The sequence below is a fragment of the Tasmannia lanceolata genome, unplaced genomic scaffold (assembly GCF_043159265.1).
Source record: "Tasmannia lanceolata isolate RefF3 unplaced genomic scaffold, GAP_Taslan_0.1 ptg000013l, whole genome shotgun sequence".
Taxonomy (NCBI): Eukaryota; Viridiplantae; Streptophyta; class Magnoliopsida; order Canellales; family Winteraceae; genus Tasmannia; species Tasmannia lanceolata.
Window position 1 is genome coordinate 31,170,831 of NW_027518690.1, and position 20,799 is coordinate 31,191,629.

Genomic DNA, 20,799 nt, shown 5'->3' on the forward strand with positions numbered 1-20,799 from the left:
TGTCCAGAGTTATAAATAAGGAGCTAATATACACTTGAGTGGGGCCCACTGACATAAAACGGGACCCAGTCATGCTGGAATATTCCTTGCTTATTATTGTAAGTAATTAATTTTAAGAACTTTTCTTTTACTATTTTTACAAGATGGATTCGTTTTGCTTCCAGAAAATAAGTGTCATCTCTTAGGTATAAAACATGAATTAGATAAGTCGTGATTCACATTTTATATTTTCTTTGTCGTTACTCGTTGCCCATAACATCAAATTTGGAGCATATTTGGCCTTTTCAACTTCAAGACACCCAATTGAAACCATTTTAACCTCGTGACTCTTTGGATCTAGGGCAAAAATATTCATGAAAAATAATTATTCAATGAAAAAGAAAGTTCACGATTCGATCACGAATAAAATTTACCTAGAAAACGAGGAAATTTTTTTATTCTTAGAAATACTTTCTATGGAAATTATTTAACCAGGTAAGAAAGCTTCCTTTCTTTCTTTTTCTTCTTTTGTTTTTATGACATAGGGTATCCCACCCAAATTTTTAGGGCCGACTATTATTCCCTACAGATGCGCCCAATCACTCGTAAACCCTGTGCATTGGGCAAGCCCGAATGGATTCGAACTCGCATCAGTGTGGGGCACACCCATGACTCTTTAAGCCAATGGAGCAACTCGCATCAGTGTGGAGCACACCCATGACTCTTTAAGCCAATGAGCCACACCGCACGGGTTGAAAGCTTCCTTTCTTGGTGGCCTTGCTGCGTTATTAAGATCTCTGGGCTTAGCAAGATTGGCAGGTTTTAATCTCAGAATATTGTTAAGTTGAAGATTAAAGGCACCAGAAGAAAAAACCTTTTAGGGACAGATAATTAATCTCTAACTGACCATTGCCAAAAATGACTTATAGGGATGATTTTTTTGGGAAATGACATCTGCGCCAAGGTGTTTTGATAAACAAGCGCTCCACTTGTTTGTCATGTAGTATTTAAAGGGTTTAAAGAGCTTTTTGAGAACCGTAATATCCTCTAAAATCCCTTTAAATACTACACGACAAACAAGTTGAGCGCTTGTTTACCGACACACCTTGATGCAGATATCAATTCCTTTTCTTTTTTTCTCGCAGATATCAATTTCCTTCTCTCTTTTTTCTCTGTATCTTTTGTGACGGGACCTTATAAACCGTTGCCGATTATATACATCTTTTGTGATGGGACCTTATAAACAGCTGCAGATTATATTTCTTTAGCGATGGTAACAGACACACCGTGGAAATGATTTTTGAAGCGCAACTGTGCCCCGTCTAATGGACGGTTTGGATCATCCTATGGCGTGGGCCATACCGTACGTTTTAATAAAGTGAGGACTGTGATCATCAAAATATGGTAGTGGTGATATTATTTCCCTATAATTATTTGTTAAATATAACTGGAGGTTCCCTCACCATAAGTGCAATCAGGCAATCAGCAATGGTGGCAATAGTGTTTTGATGCTATCGCCTCCTAGTCCCACCTAAAATTTAGGGAGATGATATTTTCACTCCCCTGCATTACGTGCACGCTCTCATGCATCATGCATTTAATGCACTTCGACTTTTACATTCTATAAATGCACCGTAGTGAGTCGACCCAAGAGCCCTTTGTTCTCTATGGTTGGTAGAATGAGGGATCCAGACACAGCAGAAGAGGCTTTGGAGAAATAGAAAACAAAAAAATTCCTCTTTATTTAACCCAGAAATCTTAGACTACAAGATTATCTTTGGTGATTGAATTGAATAGAGAACAATTCCAAAGTAATTACTCCTTGATCCACTTCCCGTTCGACTTCGAAGTTTCTTTGATCTTACAGATGCTATGCTCATTCGACATGAAACCTAACTTGCGAGCCACGTTATGACTGGTTGTCGCCTACTCGAACTCATGGAGGGACATTAAAAGTGTAACAGATTAAATAACGCCATCCCCCCTATAGCTTTAAGGTTTTGGAGTAATTGGTCATTTCACATGCTATCAGATCAAAGGTCCACAGTTCATAACTACTTGCTATTAAAAATCCACATCTAATGGCCAACCCAAAAGAGGGACCACATGTGCCATGTGTAGGCCATCCCTAAAAAGTGGGGCCACATGTGATGGGAAGTGTTATATTGGTTGTTTCCCAAACAGGACTCATGGCCGGCCCTGTTTGGATTTCAAGAAAAACATTTCTGATAGAAAATGTTTTTCTTCCCATGATTTAGAGAGAAATATTATGATTAAGATTAATTTAGAACGATATATAAATTGAAAGTCAATCTACAAAAATTGACTGGGTTTGTTTGTTTCATGTGATATTTTTTTCCTGCATAAAAGAGGTAAAAGATTTAGAAATATTTTTCCTTTCCAAATAATTCCAACAATCCAAAAGTAGCCTTATGGATACTAATTTTACAGTTATAAACAGTGGATCTCTTTTTGCATAAAACAGAAAAGCTGTATGTAGCTGAATCTAGCAACCATTCATCTCAGAATCTATAACGTAGCTTGCCATTGTGAACCCTGTACAAAAAAGCCAAGGCTCATGCAATCCACTATCAGATAAGATGCACAGAAGAAACGAGTGTAAAGATGGTTTTCAAAGAGGACAGATGAATAATCCCTATTAACCATCAAAGACAGAAGCAAAATTGATTATCCATGAACCCTGTAATAGGTTGGTTCCCAAGGGAGCAGATTATGGCAAGGAGATTATACAAAACCAATGCAAAAAAGTAAACTGCCTACTGAGATTAGACTGCGTCTGCAAGGCTGTCCGGAACCATATCAACAGGTTGGCTTAATGTGTCCTCAAGTTTGGACTGAGAAGCTGAGAGCTTGGCCTTTTTGTAGCGATTTGAACTTCTCAATATCATGTTAAGCGGCTTCTTTGTACTGGTTTCTGTAGATCTGTTCATATAGATAAACCAAGAACATAATAACAGTTAATTTCACAAACATCTGTTAGGCCCTGTTCGTTTGAGATTATGCTGACCGATTGTAAGTGTTGAACCGATTATTAGATTCAAATTTAAACTTAATTTTGAGTCCGATAATAGGTTCGACACTCACAATCAGTTGTCATACTCTCAAACGAACACGGGCTTGATAGTGTTTAGCCTGTGATAAATGACATCTCATTTGTGCCACCATTGGTGGAAGCAATGGAACCTAAATATAGGTGAAAACTGGGTAGATTTTTTGGTAATTCGGGTTGAGCTTTTACCATAAAATTGGGTTGGGTTTGGGTTAATTAATAGCATGACCCAAAAGATTAGTAACAATGAGAAAATTCAGGAAAAGTAATAGCAGCCACAATTCCTAATGACAACCACAGCTTTAGGGACTCAAATAAAATAATTAAAAGCCTAAAATCTAGGAGATTTATTTGTGTCAAGATTTTACAGCCGTTTTTGGAGAATCCACATTCCACACGCATCATTCCTTCCCTCATAGAAAAAAACTTGTCCTCAAGATTGAATTAATGGAGAAAATGCTTCAATCCACAGGGGTCCCGAATCATATTGGGTATGATTTTGTTGTGTAACACAACTTATGTTGGACCTCCATCTTCAAAAGTAAGGTTCTCGATTTTTTGAATTCCACTTTCAAAATCCGCTACGATCAAACTCAAGAGGACTACAATTTTTTATATTTGTCGCCATCAATTCTTACACTTTTCTCTACGCAAACACCAACATTTTCAAGATTCTGCTTTTTCTCATCGTTGTGCATTTCCTCGATCACAATGCTGATTTTTTTCAAAGCTTCCAAAAATTGATGTTGTCCTTCGATCATTTTCAAAACTAGTGCTTCGGGCCGCAGATTTTCACGTGGATTCGAAAAATTCCGAAGACACAGCCATGGAGCAGGATCGACGGCTCTAATACCACTTGTTACATGCATAAGTGGTTGTAACACAAATGAACAAAAAAAAAAGGAAAAGAGGGGGGAGAGAGGTTGATTCGAGGCAACCGGAGCTCCTAAGGGCTCAATACGAGATGAGCCATGACTCTCCTAAATAAAGACACCTTTGTTATAAATTTCTCCTTTATTAATGATAAACATACATTTTAAATAGAGCAACTCCATCCCACGTTTTACGGTTACATGGATAATAGGATGACCCAAAAGATAAGTAACAATGAGAAAAACCAGGAAAAGTAATAGCAGCCACGATTTCTAATAACAACCACACAACTTTAAGGACTCAATAAAATAATTAAAAGCCTAAAACGTAGGAGATTTCTTTGTGGGAAGATTTTGCAGCCGTTTTTTGAGAATCCATCTTTTTTGGAGAATCCACATTCCGCACGCATCATTCCTTCCGCCATAGAAACAACCTTGTCCTCCAGGTTGAATTAATGGAGAAAATGCTACAATCCATCGGGGTCCCAAATCGTATTGGGTATGATTTTGTTGTGTAACACGACTAATGTTGGACCTCCGTCTTCAAAAGTAACGATCTCGATTTTTTAAATTCTAGTTTCAAAATCCGCTACGATCAAACTCGAAAAGAAATAGAATTTTTTATATTTGTCGCGCCATCAAACACCAACATTTTCAAGATTCTGCTTTTTTTCATCAGTGTGCATTTCCTCGACCAATGCTGATTTTTTTCAAACCTTCCAAAAATCGTAGTTGTCCTTCGATCATTTTCGAACCCAGTTCTTTAATCTCCTGCAGATTTTCGCATGCAGATTCGAAGACTTAACCATGGCGCAGGATTGACGGCTCTGATACCACTTGTTACGTGCCTAACTGTCCGTAACACAAATGAACAAAATAAAAAGAAAGGAAAAGAGGGGGGAGAGAGGTTGATTCGAGGCAACCAAACCTCCTAATGACTCAATTCGAGAGGAGACATGACTCTCCTCAACAGAGTCGCCTTTGCTGTAAATTTCTCCTTCATTTATTAATGATAATCATACCCTTTAAATAGAACAACTCCATCCCACATTTTATGGTTAAGTGGATAATAGCATGACCCAAAAGATAAGTAACAATGAGAAAATGTTTCCTAATAACAACCACAACTTTAAGGACTCAAATAAAATAGTTAAAAGCCTAAAACCTGGGAGATTTATTTGTGAGAAGATTTTGCAGCCGTTTTTGGAGAATCCACATTCCGCACGCATCAAAATGCTGATAGACATGCTGCTATTCCTTAGCCCCCATCTTTTCTATGACAGCAGAGCTTGCCTAGTTTGCCAAATCTAATATAAGTTGGCATCTTACTGCATACCTGCTGTGTGTGCAATCAAATCCAAAATTAAAGATTTTGTCACTGTTGGAAGGTTAAACATAGAGATTTGTGTTCATTAATGAAAATCTGTCCAGGGTTTCATTTTTTGGATAATTTATGTAAATTTTATTAAAGAAACTCAAATTTAATGAAACAAGAAAAGGAGGAAAGCTCACCAATCCTAGCCTGAACCTATCTAGCTAAACTATAAGCTGAGCTAAACTATAAGCTGAATCATTTGCTTCCTTATGACATGGGAAAAAGTTCATATCTACATCTCTGAAAAAAATCAACTATCTCATTCATGATGTGCCAAATCCTCGACGAAACAGCACTTTGTCGTAAGGCCCAACCAATGGCATCTGATGAATCACATTCCACTCACAAACCCTGGTTCACTTCGCTACTTTGAAGCACCTAGACCCCTACTCGATTTGAATTTTTTGAGCTGATCGGGCCCCACTGAATCTTTATTTCCTTCTCTCTGTCATTTTTACCGTCCCCTCAGGATGGAATTGTAGCTGCTGATCTACCGTCAAAAATAAGCTTGAAGGAGCTACGATACATGTCACCACAACTCTGTCCACTTGAGAATGCTCCCAAACTATAGTAGTGCGACATCTCTCTCTCATAGTTAGCTTTTCACATGTTAATAATCAAGATACTATCAACATCCAATTAGAAAAGTGCAAACAAAGCGAGTGGTGCCATTATCAAAATATGGTAGTAAACTTTCAAAAACAAATATCAATACACACACACACACACAATCACTGATCTAGGACTCTAAACTTGAAGGTCCAATATTTTACTAAACTTCAACTTAGAAACCCTCTTCAAAAAAGGTATTATAATAGTTTTGATATGAAATCAAAATCCATGGGCCCTATGTTGATCAGCAAGAAGCTGTAATAATAGTAGTAGTAGTACGACTACTACTACTACTAATAATAATAATAATAATGGAAAATTATTAAAAAAATGCAAAGTTTATGCTAAATTGTGAATGAAAGGTAGACATTTCAATTTTATAAAAAAGGGACTGTCAGGTACGAAAATATGCCCTTTAGGACAAATATACCCCCTTGCTTTTTCCCACCATCTTTTTAGGCTCTAATCCCTAAGCTATTTTCACCTACCCATTTCACCTTTTTCTTTCTTCTTCCCCAACCCTTCCAACGTGAAAAATAGCCATTGCCATACTTTGCAAGCTCGATTCCCATTGTATGTTGGAAACAAAACACCATTACTTGTCACAAATTTCTACTTGGGTGATAAACATAGCTCTAAGTAGGTCCATTCTCCTTTACTTGAATAGGATTTACATCTTCTTTTCATGTTGTCATGTTTTCATGTTATTTGTGCTTTAGTTTATTTTCATAGTCACTACCAGCCTCTTTGTTTGGTTATTACCATGTTTATCTTAACCTCTCTCTATCTCTCTCCCTCTCTCTCTCTCTGTGTATAGAGAGAAGCCTGAATGGACATCGTATGTATAGTTAGACTCGTGGAACCATTACTTAGGCCTCGGAAGCACAATTTAGTGGTTCTGAGGAGGTTAAATAGTGGTTCCAAGAAAGTAAATTATGGTTCCAAAGTGGTTGGTACATTGTAATACTACTTTATTGGTTGTTAAAGTGATCATGACTGTATCATTGGTGCTTTAAACATCATGAAACCATTACGTAGGCCTCGGAACCACAATTTAGTGCTTCCGAGAGGTTACATAGTGGATCCAAGAGTGTAAATTATGGTTCCAAGAGTTCAAGTAATGGTTGGTACATTGTAATAATATTTTAGTCGTTGTAAAAGTGATCATGACTGTATCATTGGTGTTTTAAACATATTTGAACCATTATGTAGGCCTCGGAACCACAATTTAGTAGTTCCAAGAGGTTGCATAGTGGTTCCAAGACTGTAAATTATGATTCCAAAGTGGTTGGTAGATTGTAATACTACTTTATTGGTTGTCAAAGTGGTGATGACTGTATCATTGGTGTTTTAAACATATTGGAACCATTACGTAGGCCTCGGAACCACAATTTAGCGGTTCCGAGAGGTTACATAGTGGTTCAAAGAGCGTAAATTATGGTTCCAAGAGTCCAAGTAGTGGTTGGTACATTGTAATAGTATTTTAGTGGTTGTAAAAGTGATTATGACTATATCATTAGTGTTTTAAACATATTGGAACCATTATGTAGGCCTCGGAATCACAATTTAGTGCATAGTCGTTTCAAGACGGTAAATTACGGTTCCAAAGTGGTTAGTACATTCTAATACTACTTTATTGGTTGTCAAAGTGGTGATGACTGTACATGATACTTACTCATACGGAATTGGTAGAAATTAAACGTTGTTGTAGCCATTATTTGGCCGAAAGTGTACAGTTTTTGGAACCATAATTTTGATTTGGGCATCATTTAATTGTTATTGGATACACCACCCTGTTCATATTGGAACCATTGTTTCTAAATTTAGAACAATTTCTCATTAATCCATCCCAACTTCCAGTGGAACCTTTCTTATGAACTACCTGTGATAAGAGAGGCCAGCGGACTGTTAACAACTTCCATACTGGAACCACTATTTGAAACCCATTCGGAAGTCCGCAACTTTCTTCGGAAGCGCTACTCGAAAGTCCGAACCAAGATTCGAATTTCCCACTGGAGTTAAGTAGATTGGACATTCTACTGGACTCTAGTCGGAAGTCCGAACCAAGCTTCGGATTTCCGAGTCGAGTCCAGTAGATTGGGCATTCTGCTGGACTCTAGTCGGAAGTCCGAACCAAGCTTCGAATTTCCGACTGGAGTGGAACAACTATATTTGACTTCAGAATCACTCTTACAATAGTGGAACAACATTTTCGACGTGGGAACCACTCTCTATCGATATTGAACCACTACTCTCGGAAGTCTGAATAATGTTTTGGAACCTCGAATGAATTCTAGTAGTTTTGGCTTCACCCTGGAGTGTAATCGGAAGTCCGAATCAATCCATCGGAAGTCCATAGGAACATTCGGACTCCCGATTGAGTTCCAGTTGAATTAGCTAGAATCTGCATTGTAATCGGGAATCCGAATGGTTCCTACCCCCTTATTTTTAAAAACTACAACGAGTTCAAAGATCTAAAAGACCTAGATTTTCTATGGTGCGATCTAATTGACGTACATGAAGTCCAATATTTTTTGAAAGGTATAGTGAGACCCACTTCAAAGGATGATCCAAGCTATTCATTTGTTAGGCCACAATGTTGATAGTCTGCACACCACATATCATCTCCATAGGATATAATGATGCTAACCTTCCGATCTATCGAGGTTTCTATAATGTACAGTTGTTGTACAAAAAGGAGGGTTAGGATCATTCTGTGGAGATGATCGATGGGGGACATCCTATTTACGTCGCGGCCCAACAAATGAACGGTTTCGAGGTTTCTATATAATGTACAGTCCTTGTACAAAATGGAAGATTAGGATCTTCATATGGAGATATGCGGGTACATCCTATATACGTCATGGTCCAACAAATGAACGGTTTGGATCATCCTTTGAAGTGAGCCCTACTATTTGCAGCATATAAAATTCCTTGAGAAAGAGAGAGAGAAGGGAGAGAGAGATGGGTAAAAAGAAGGTTTTTAAAAGACAAGGGTATTTTTTGTCATTTCCCATCCCTGACACCCTTTGTCATTATTTTGAAATGTCTACCCTTCACTCACAATTTAGCATAAACTTTGCATTTTTTTAATAATAATAATAAGGGAAAATTATTTAAAAAATGCAAAGTTTATGCTAAACTGTGAATGAAGGGTAGACATTTCAAAATAATGACAGAGGGGGTGTCAGGTACGGTCAAGGATGGAAAATGACAAAAATACCCTTGTCTTTTAAAAACCTTCTTTTTACCCATCTCTCTCTCTCTCTCTCTCTCTCTCTCTCTCTCTCTCTCTCTCTCTCTATGTGTGTGTGTGTGTGTGCAGGAATTTTATACGCTACAAACAGTAGGGCTCACTTCAAAGGATGATCCAAACCGTTAATTTGTCAGACCATGACGTATATAGGATGTACCCGCATATCTCCACATGAAGATCCTAACCCTCTATTTTGTACAAGGCTATACATTATATAGAAGCCTCGAAACCGTTCATTTGTTGGGCAGCGACGTAAATAAGATGTCCCCCACCGATCATCTCCACAGAATGATCCTAACCCTCCCTTTTGTACAACAACTGTACATTATAGAAACCTTAATAGATCGGAAGGTTAGCATCATTATATCCTATAGAGATGATATGTGGTGTGCGGACTATCAATATTGTGGCCTAACAAATGAACAGCTTGGATCATCCTTTGAAGTGGGTCTCACTATACCTTTCAAGAAAAATTGGACTTCATGTACGTCACTTAGATCGCACTATAGAAAATCTGAGTCTTTTAGATCTTTGAACTCGTTGTAGTTTTAAAAAATAATAGGGTAGGGGGAACCATTCGGATTCCCGATTACAACGCAGATTCTTGCCAATTCTACTGGAACTCAATCGGGAGTCTGAATGTTCCTACGGACTTCCGATGGATTGATTCGGACTCCCGATTACACTCCAGTGTAAAGCTAAAACTATTGGAATTCTTTCGGGGTTCCGAAACACTATTCGAACTTCCGAGAGTAGTGGTTCCAATATCGATAGAGAGTGGTTCCCACATCCAAAAAGTTGTTCCACTATGGTAAGAGTGGTTCCGAAGTCAAATATAGTTGTTCCACTCCAGTCGGAAATCCGAAGCTTGGTTCAGACTTTTGATTCGGACTTCCGAACAAAGTTCCGGACTTCCGACTAGAGTCTAGTATAATGCCCAATCTACTGGACTCCACTCGGAAATCCGAAGCTTGGTTCGGACTTCCGAACAAAGTTTCGGACTTCCGACTAGAGTCCAGTAGAATGCCCAATCTACTGGACTCCAGTTGGAAATCCGAATCTTGGTTCAGACTTTCGAGTAGCGCTCCGAAGAAAGTTGTGGACTTCCGAATGGGTTCCAAATAGTGGTTCCAGTATGAAAGTTTTTAACAGTCCGCTGGCCTGTCAAATCACAGGTAGTTTATAATAAGGGTTCCACTGGAAGTTGGGATGAATTAGTGAGAAATGGTTCCAAATTCAGAAACAGTGGTTCCAATATGAACAGGGTGTATCCAATAACAATTAAATGATGCCCAAATCAAAATCGTGGTTCCAAAAAATGTACACTTCCGGCCAAATAGTGGCTACAACAACGTTTAATTTCTAATAATTCCGTGTGAGTAAGTATCATGTGTAGTAACAAGGGTCCCAAAATCAATGCCAGTTTGTACAGAAAAACAAACAATGTAGGAACCACTACTTGCACTCTTCAAACCATACTTTACACTCATGGAACCACTATTTAACCCCTCTCGGAACCAGTAAATTATGGTTCCGAGGCATGCATAATGGTTCCAAGATGTTTAAGACAGCAATGATACACTCATGATCACTATTACAATGTAGAAACCACCGGATTCACTCTTGGAACCATAATTTACACTCTTGGAACCACTATGTAACCTCTCGGAACCACTAAATTGTGGTTCCAAGGCCTACGTAATGGTTCCAAGATGTTTAAAACGCCAATGAGACAGTCATGACCACTTTGAAAACCAATAAAATAGTATTACAATGTAACAACCACTTTGGAACCATAATTTACAGCCTTGGAACCACTATTTAACCTCCTCAGAACCACTAAATTGTGGTTCCGAGGCCTACGTAATGGTTCCAATATGTTTAAAACACAAATGATATAGTCATGATCACTTTTACAACCACTAAAATACTATTACAATGTACCAACCACTACTTGGACTCTTAGAACCATAATTTTCACTCTTGGAGCCACTATGTAACCTCTCAGAACCACTAAATTGGGGTTCTAAGGCCTACGTAATGATTCCAATATGTTTAAAACACCAATGATGCAGTCATCACCACTTTGACAACCAAGAAAGTAGTGTTAGAATGTACCAACCACTTTGGAACCATAATTTACAGTCTTAGAACCACTATTTAACCTCCTCGGAACCACTAAATTGTGGTTCCGAGATCTAAGTAATGGTTCTAAGAGTCCAAGTATGTATACGATGTCCATTCAGGCTTCTCTCTATACACACAGAGAGAGAGGTCAAGAAAAATATGGTAATAATCAAACAAAGAGGCTGGTAAAGACTATGAAAATAAACCAAAGTACAAATAACATGAAAACATGAAAAGATGTAAACCCTATTCAAGTAGAGGAGAATTGACCTACTTGGAGCTCTGTTTATCACCCAAGTAGAAATTTGTGACAAGTAATGGTGTTTTTTTTTCAAAATACAATGGGAATCGAGCTTGAAAAGTATGGCAATGGCTGTTTTTCACGTTGGAAGGGTTGGGGAAGAAGAAAGAAAACGGTGAAATGGGTAGGTGAAAATAGCTTAGGGATTAGAGCCTAAAAGATGGTGGGAAAAAGCAAGGGGGGTATATTTGTCCTAACGGACATATTTTCGTACCTGACAGACCCTTTTTTATAAAATTGAAATGTCTACCCTTCATTCACAATTTAGCATAAACTTTGCATTTTTTTAATATTAATAATAATAATAAACTTTGGTCTGTATGTCAAGGATAACTTCAACTTCTTCTCTCATTTAAGCTGCTTCATACGTTGATTGTTTGTCCTCACCAAGTCCCAATATCATAGAAATCTGATAATATTAAAGATATGTCAGATCATTAGGAAGCTCAAGTAAATAGGCATTTGGCCCACTTACTTCAAATATGAATGGTCCGAACTTCTACGCTTGTAATTTTTTATAGGAACGTGAGGGGAAGGAAAAGGAAGAAGACAGGATGTGCTGCCCAAGTTATCATTTTATATGAAGATCTCTTTATACTGTGCTTCATTGATTAAGGTACAAGTATGCTCCCAGTTTGCATACCCCAAAAGGAAAAAAAAAAAAAACAAGAACCATGAGCCTAGCATTTGGTGTCACCCTTCTTCCTTCCTTTCCTACACATGAGGATTGTAAGGATGTGGTGACGTGACTAGAGCAGCTATGGAGTTTCACTCTAAAGAGCCAGTTGGTAGTTTTAAAATTTAAATTAGGTTGTTACACAATTGTACATGTACCTGAAAACATTCAAGCTGGGTTTGGCTTAACCCACCAAAACCTGGGCACTTTCATAGCTTGCTATTTTTGCAGGGTGCTTTTGATATCACAACCACCACATCCATCTGACCGGACAATTCGCTTCTTTCTTAGGCAAGGTCATGGGTAACTTGCGAAATTGCAGGTAATCGAAATGGCTAGACTATCCCTTACATTATTTATTTTTTGAAAAATGACAAATATATTCATACTAGCAAACTTACAATGGGGACCAGTAGTCCCACCAGATTTACATAGTATGAGATACCTAGGAACAATCTCCTTGGCTCAAACTAAAATCCATTACCCCTTACTGTACCCAGTAATCAACTCCAGCAAAAAGTGCCACATTGAAACTATTCCTTTCTACTCCAATCTATGTGCAGATTTTACATTCCCCTCTGGCCTAAGACTCAAGTCTTTCTCAAAACCCATTGAATATTCTACTCCCTGCGTCAACCCCTTGTAAAGCCTTTAGAATGCCTCACCAAAATCCTTTATTTCTTGAGGTCCCGTCCCCATCTCTACAAATCCTGAGGGAGGCAAAGCATTCATCAAAAAAGACTTGTCATCTTCATCTAGATAGTCATTAAATTTGTACTTTTAGACAAGTCGCCTAAGCGGAACACTTTAAAACTCCTCCACGATATGTTGGATTTGGAGATCCGGCAAATCAAGGAGGAGAGCATCCGGGATCCGATCAAAGAATCCAGGATCTTTTCTGTTCGCTATCCTTTCTTCCACCATCTTAGAAGCTTCCCAAATTTATCTCCTCTCCACCCTTTCTTCAATTGCGAGTAACGATAAATGGGTGTTTTTATCGGAGAGAACCTGCAGAGGCTATACCAAGTGAACCGCCTGACTCATTGTAGACCATCGATTTCAGCCTCTTAAGGAGGTTTTCTAAAACCATGATTTCCATGAATAACCGTCTACAACGCCCCTCCAGAACAAGAAGATGATTCTCCTGAATCACCAGGATTTTCCATTCCTCCTTTGTTAATGGTGAAGACAGATAGAACCAGGAGAGTCCAAAAGATTCTCTTAGTATTTTGTTTCTCTTCAAAATATTGTACTGAGGTACCTTTTAATACCAATTCCTGAGCCTTGAACCATCCGCCCCTAGAAATAAACGCTGGAAAAGAGAAGCGTTGGACAGACGCGAGCTGAATAAATAGAAGTTATAACCCATTGCCCAACAACCAAGATGATAAGATTATAGAGACCCATATACGCTTTTCGAACTATGGTCTCCCGTCTAAAGTAATTGCCCAACAACCGGACTATCCCTTACATTATAATACATTAATAACATCAATATCACATAAGATATTCATAACCATTAGTTTCTTATCATATAAGCCCGTAAACACTAACTCCCTTGAGTCTAGGAACTTCCTTCTCCCCTTTCCATCGGCTGTTCAGAATTGCTTTGCAGGCATCTGGTTAGTATTATATAATAATAGGAAGACGTCGATGGCTGGTATGTAATGCAAGTAAACTAGATCCATGGCATGATGGCACCGTTACAACCATATGTTGGGTAGTACTGATTTTTTGTTCTTCTTTTGGTAGGGCAATAGGCAATCAATTTCTGATTACAGTTTTCTAGCCTTCCCCATTAAGTCGACAACCTTACAAATTCGATTCCCACACAATACATTCATTTCAGCAAACGTTTTGGTAAAGTTGAATTATCAGTTTATATAAAAAAAGAGTTGAATTATCAGTAATATCAATACATCATGCAACCCATAAATGATGAAATCACGTGTAATAAACAATGGGTTAGTCAAATTAGTGCTCAGGATGGTTAGGTTAAGTGAGTTAACCTTCAGGTTGGGTCTTAACCCCTAGTTCTTAAGTTGGGTTTAAGATTTGAGCAGACCGCTAAGTGACCCACTTGCAACACCACTGTCCCATTAGCACACATTAGTACAAGGCTGGAAGAGATTTCCCCTAAAGATGACAAAAATTACAACTTACTCCTACATCACGAAAGATCATGTTTCTAACAGGTATGTCTTGGGCTGATCCGTTGGATCACTGGAAGACCTTGGGGTATGTTTGAAACACTGGAAATCTCCTTATAAAGGTCAAGTAATTCCAAGATGAAACTTGCTAACATTCACAAACCTTGGGATAATTTCATAGCCAAGCAATCACATTCTTTGAGTCTCCTGCCAATAAAGTTACAAATAAATCCTCCTTGAAAATGCATAGCGCAATAAGAAGCACTCTTGCTGCAGTTCATTTAGAACCCACATTCTAATCAGGCCAGCGAAAGCCTTATTGATCTCATGAGTAGCAGCTTCTACATACCCCAACCACACCAACAGTTCCCTTTTCCTGTGAGAACTACCATCAACTTGTGTTTAGTAGTATTTGAAGGTGGAGGACACCTCAATTTCTCCTACACTTATAAAAACCTATCAAAGATCCCTGAAAATCCTTCTTCGAACTTTCCCATTTAATTAAAGATGTTGTAACATCCATTGTAATCTTCCCAATTGATTTATACTCATGAAAAACTTGTTTATTTCCTTCTAATGTGTCAAATCAAAATGTACGACATCACTTGTCAAGGTGTTCTCCCTATTACCTCGTACTGGCCACAACTCTTACCCAAAAAATTGAGCCTAGGAATACCCAATTCATACCAAAGCAAATAAAACTTCCCCAAAATCTTACGAGGTACAATCATGGTTTTAAATTTCCCCGAAATAACCAAAATGTTTCCGTTTCCATCCTTACCGAAACGAAATCTATATGAATTCCTTCCATATCATTATTTCCGTCGAAATTTCCGAAATTTTGAACGAAATTTGACCGAAATTCCCAAAATTCAATCTAAATGGTCAAAATAACAAAAAAAGGAAAGATGTTACGATATGCATTTCCTTTCATTTCATTAATGCAGATAATGATATTTGGCGGGCAACATCAAAACTACATAACAAAGTAACCGTATAATATTATGCCTGAGATGTTAGATCGGTTGGGACCAACGAATGTCACTAGGTGTCCGATGTGATTAAGCCATTATAGATGGCTTTCTTGCTTATATGTTGGTTTCTAAGGGCATGTTCGGCAACCATTAAAAAGTGGTTTCTCCCGATTTTGTAGGCGTCAAAATGAGTAAAGCGATAAAAATCCATAGAATCTTTGTTCTTTTTAATGGTAACAAATCTCATTAAAAAGGGGAAGACTGAGAAGGTGCGCCCAAAAGATACAGAGAGAAAACTAACGAGAGAAACGAAAAGAAATACAAGCATCCCGACATCCCAAATCAAAGGGGCAAAAAATAAAAAATCTCCAAAGCCTGCTTATGAACTCCATCCCTTGCTAGTTTGTCTGCAATCCCATTAGCTGATCTTCTCACATGTTGAAAAGTGAAAAAGTAGCCTACCGTTTTATCCTTAATCTCATCAAAGAAGCGCAGAAATCTCCAAGGGGGAACCAAAGAGCCTTTGAGCCACCTTATGACACATTAAGCGAATCGCCCTCCACTATAGTGTGGTTCAACCTATCTCTTTTCACAAGCAAAAGGCCTTGATGAGCCGCTATAACTTCAGCTTCGCTCGCATCAGCTAAACCAATAGGACCCAAGAAAGCACTAACAACCTCTCCCGAAGAATCTCTTAGAACGCCCCTAATCCCCGAGGGCCCCGGATTACTAAAACTTGAACCGTCGAAGTTTAACTTCGAAAACCACCGATAGGGGGAGGTTGCCACTACTGACGTACTAAAGGGCGGTTTTCCCTGGTGTTAGAAATCACTCTCCCCCTCCCAAAGCACGAAAGCCAAAACAAAGCGGAAGAGAGGAAGGGCCTTGACCCAAGCAACAGATAACGTTATTACCTTGAGGAAGGGAAAATAAGATGATTTGGCTCTACCTTTAAAAAATCTTTCATTTCTTTCATTCCATAGAACCCACATCGTGGCCATCAACGAAATCGACCATAAAACCTTTCCTTTTTCCCTCCACGGCACTATCGACCACCCTTCAAGCAATTCTTTGAGGTTGGAAGGGAATGGTCTACAATCAACATGTTCCTCTCCCTTGGAAAATCCACTGTCTGAATCCGACCTCAAAGGGCCGCCTAGCCGAAAGTGCAAACCCACGGAGGGGCTTTGATCTTCCAAACTTTTGCTACAATTGGAGACGCTGGATATGGAACCAGTTGGTTGTAAAAAGACTTAACAGAAAACACCCCGGAAGATTCCCATTCCCACAGTCTTTTGTCATACCTAGAGAGAAGCTAATGGACGTGTCTCAAGTAACTGAAGAAATCTATCAACCGACGGCAGCTCTCTGTTGAAGAAACTTCTCCGGAAAGTTGGCTTCCAAATCACTTTATCTCCTCCTCACTCAAAAGAATCTTTCACCATCGTGATCTTATCAGCAGCAACTAGAAAAAGATCAGGAAACATTTCTTTCAACGTAATAATGGAGCACCAACACATATCCCAGAAAGAAATTCTGTCACCAGAGTAAACTCTAAATCTTATGCCTCGATCGGAACTGTAACTCATGCACATAATGTCCCTCCGCACTGTAACTCCGGGTTTATTATAGCAATTCGAAGCTCTCCAATTACCTGGTTCAAAGCCATATTCATCAACAATTACTTTGGCCCATAGCTGCGACTGCTCCTCACCAAACCTCCACAACCACTTCCCCAAGAATGAAAGATTAACCTGCTTTATCTTCCTAATTCCTAAACCCCCTCCTCGTACCTTTTTGCACACATCTTCCCAACTTACTAAAGCAAAGCCCCTCTTCTCCTCTGATCTTTTCCCCATAAGAATCTCCTATGAATCTGTTCAATATGATTAACAACACTCATTGGACATTTAAATAAAGATAACTGATAAATAGGTATATTCGCTAACACCGCCTTTATCAACGTTATCCTACCTCCCCCAGAGACCAAGTTCCTTTTCCAAGTATCTAGCATTCTTTCTATCCTTTCCACGATGGGATCCCATGCAAATTTGTTAGGTCTCCCTATCCCCAAAGGAAGGCCAAGGTACGTTGTTGGGAGGCTCTCCAAGGGATAACCCATAAGATTGGCTAAACCAACCGCTTCTGCCTCTGCTACGTTCACAACATACGTCCTAGATTTTGAAATTTTTAATCTTTGCCCTGTAATAAGTTCGTAGCACCTTAGAACTGCCTTAAGATTCATGATCTTCGAGATCTGAGGGGAGCTGAATAATAAAGTATCATCCGCAAACTACAAATGCGAGACCTCTACTCCATTCTGGCCACATTTTACACCATTAACAAGACCCATGGATCTGCCTTTCTCCATCAGCAAACTCAAAGCTTCTGCCACAATAACGAAGAGAAAAGGAGATAAGGGATCCCCTTGACGTAAACACCTCAGGGACTTTTGGGGAGCTTTTAATGAGTATGGAGAACCAAGCAGAAGATAAACAATTCCTTATCCATCCCCCCCATCTATCTCTGAAACCCATCTTCCGAGGTAAATAATCCAAGCACTGCCATTTTTTTATAAGAAATCCAAGCACTGCCATTCAACTCTGTCATATGCATTTTCCATATCTAACTTGCATATCACACCTCCCATTCCTGTTTTTACCATCCAATCCACCGTTTCATTCGCCACCAAAGAGCAATCCAAGATCTGCCTCTGACTAAGAAACGCACATTGAATTACAGAAATAATAAGAGGGAGCACCCCCTTTAATCGCTCAACTACGACCTTTGCCAAAATTCATAGAGGCAGCCCACCAAACTGATAGGCCTGAAATCAAAAACCTTCACTGCACCCTTTACTTTTGGTAATAAGGCAATAAAAGTCGCGTTGGTGCCTCTGTCCAACTCCATCCCATCAAAAAATTCTCAAAAGAATTTCAAGATATCCTCCTTCATATAGCCCCAGCAAGACTGGAAGAATGCGAGACAAAAACCATCAGGCCCCGGGGCTTTATCACGGCTCATAGAGAAAACCCCTTTCTCCACCTCTTCCGAGAAAGGTCTTTCCAAAGCCACCCTACTGTTCTCTTCTAGGACTTTAAAGGCGACCTCTTCTAACATGGGGCGCACTATCCCTTCTGAAGCGTATAGCGACCTATAAAATTCTTTCCTGGATATAGCTTTTTTACGGTAATAGATAGTCCCATTAATCTCCAAAGCCTCAATTCTGTTATTTCTCCTTCTGGCACTAGTAATGCTATGGAAGTAACCTGTGTTTTTATCCCCCTCCTTTAGCCAATTGGCTCTAGATTTCTACCTCCACGAGATTTCATCCTGCAGCGGTAAACATTTGTGTTCTTCTTTGAACCTCCCCAACTCATTCAGATCCTCCTCTGAAGCTAAACCGCCCTCGTCAACCAAAGAGATATCCTTGATTCTACTTTGCAACCATAACTTTCTTTCTGAATTTGCCACTAACCTGTTTGAATTCCACTCTTTTAGTCACTTCTTCACAGATCTGAGTTTCTCCCCAATTACAAAGTCCGTCGACCCATCAACCCTATACGAAACCCACCATTCCCCCATCATCTCTTCTAACTTCGGAGTTTCAAGCCAAGCCAAATCAAACCTAAAGGGAAAAGGGCCCCACGAATCCAATCTCGGGTCAAGCAATAGTGGGCAATGATCCGAGACTAAATGGACAAGCACCTTCTGACAAAGATCAGGGAAAAGGGAAACCCACTCTAGGCAAAACAAGAATCGGTCAATACGACTAGAATTTCTAGCCCAAGTGAATCGTGCCCCTATCAATGGAATGTCAATCAACTCATTATCTATGATGAAGTCCGAGAAAGCAATCATATTCTGATTCGATCGTCTACACCCAAGTCTCTCTTCAACGCATCTGATTTCATTGAAATCACCCCCAATACACCAAGGATGAGTACACTTCCTTCTAATTTCTATGAGTTCTTCTCATAAATATCTTTTCTCCTCCCTGACTGAAGGGCCATAGATACTTGAGAAAGTCACTGTTACCGGTTCCCCACCTTCCTGAGAACAATCGACACCGAGTATTTACCTAGCCAAGAGTCTTGAATCTCCCATTTTGATTGATCCCAAGTAGTTAAAATACCCCCTGCTGCCCCATCAGTGTCCAAAGAAATAAAATCCAAGTTTGCTTTTCCTCCCAAACTCTTGACAGTAGCCCTGTTCACCGACCCCAATTTAGTTTCTTGAATACAGACAGTCTTTGGCTTATTAACTCTTACTAATTCCTTAACTTGCGCCTTTTTTGCTAGAGACCCCAACCCATTGACATTCCAAGATATTATCTTCATGGATCACTTGACGAAAGAAGTTCACTTCCCCTGGTGTAATCTCCCCTATCACCCCTCACACTTTTACCATCCTGCATTCTGTTTAATGAACCTCCATAATTTACATCCGATTTAAGCTTTGCTAGCTCCCGTAACATCTTCCTTATATCCTCTAAACTCGAGGGATCCGAACATATTCGCTGGTCTAATACTCTTCCTTCTGCAACCCTGAACATATTCCTCAAATCTTCTTCCGGGCACGAGTATATCAGAGCCAATGCCCTACTAGTAGAGATGATATGATTCACAAACACTTCTAAAATCTCAGGTTTTGGGTCTACCCAGGAGATGGGCTCCAGGTTTTCCTCTATACCGATAGCCAGAGCAAGGCTATTTCTCTCTGTTCCATTCCACAAAACTGACTCACTTCCCATTATGTTTTCCTCACTAATACTCTCACAGCCTTCTCTCTGTGAAGGACAATCTAGTGAGAGATCAGGGAGAAAAAGATGAACCCTTTGACCCCGAGCGTAGTTTTCCAGTAAAGATTTACATGGTCCCATCGTCACCGAGACAGCATCTCTCTCTTGGAAAATTACTGAGCTTTGCTCTTCATGGGCCTCATCAGAGAAAGCTTCGAACAGATTAGAGATGAGACAAGAGTTTCCGTTTCGTGATCCATTTCTAAAATTTCTCATCAATCCACTTCTACCCGTTTCATTCGGAGAGATTGAGAAGCCTTCCCGAACAGGCCCTAAGTATGTATTTGTGCTTATTCTAGCATTTCCCAAAGTTTCATCTTAAAATTTTATCATTTGCATATGATGTCATACGTTTCAGTGATTTTACAAGATTTCCACCGAAACCGAAATGTTTCCGTTTCCGTTTCCGTGCCCAAGCGAAACTAAAACCGAAATACAAAACCTTGGGTACAATGCAATAAACAATGAGTGGCCCGCAGACTCTAACTCACCTGCTAGCAAATCTCTCTTTTCTTTACTGACTCACATGTATTTAGCTATCAGCACCACCACTGCTTTAATACCCGTGGAGGTATCAGAGAAGCCCATAAACTCACCTGCTAGCAA

The 20,799-nt window shown here is 39.3% G+C and overlaps 1 protein-coding gene across 4 annotated transcripts in view; it reads right to left on the reverse strand.

The window, feature by feature from the left end:
• Positions 1–2,499: 2,499 nt before the first annotated feature.
• Positions 2,500–20,799, reverse strand: part of LOC143890009 (uncharacterized) — a 52,211-nt gene continuing 33,911 nt past the window's right edge. For 3 of the 4 annotated variants that reach the window (XM_077394490.1, XM_077394489.1, XM_077394488.1), the window contains one exon: positions 2,500–2,922. In XM_077394490.1, coding sequence (XP_077250605.1) covers positions 2,885–2,922 — 38 coding nt within the window. In that variant the 3' untranslated portion in view covers positions 2,500–2,884. The remainder of the gene's footprint in view (positions 2,923–20,799) is intronic. The other variant, XR_013255099.1, reaches the window with a different exon arrangement.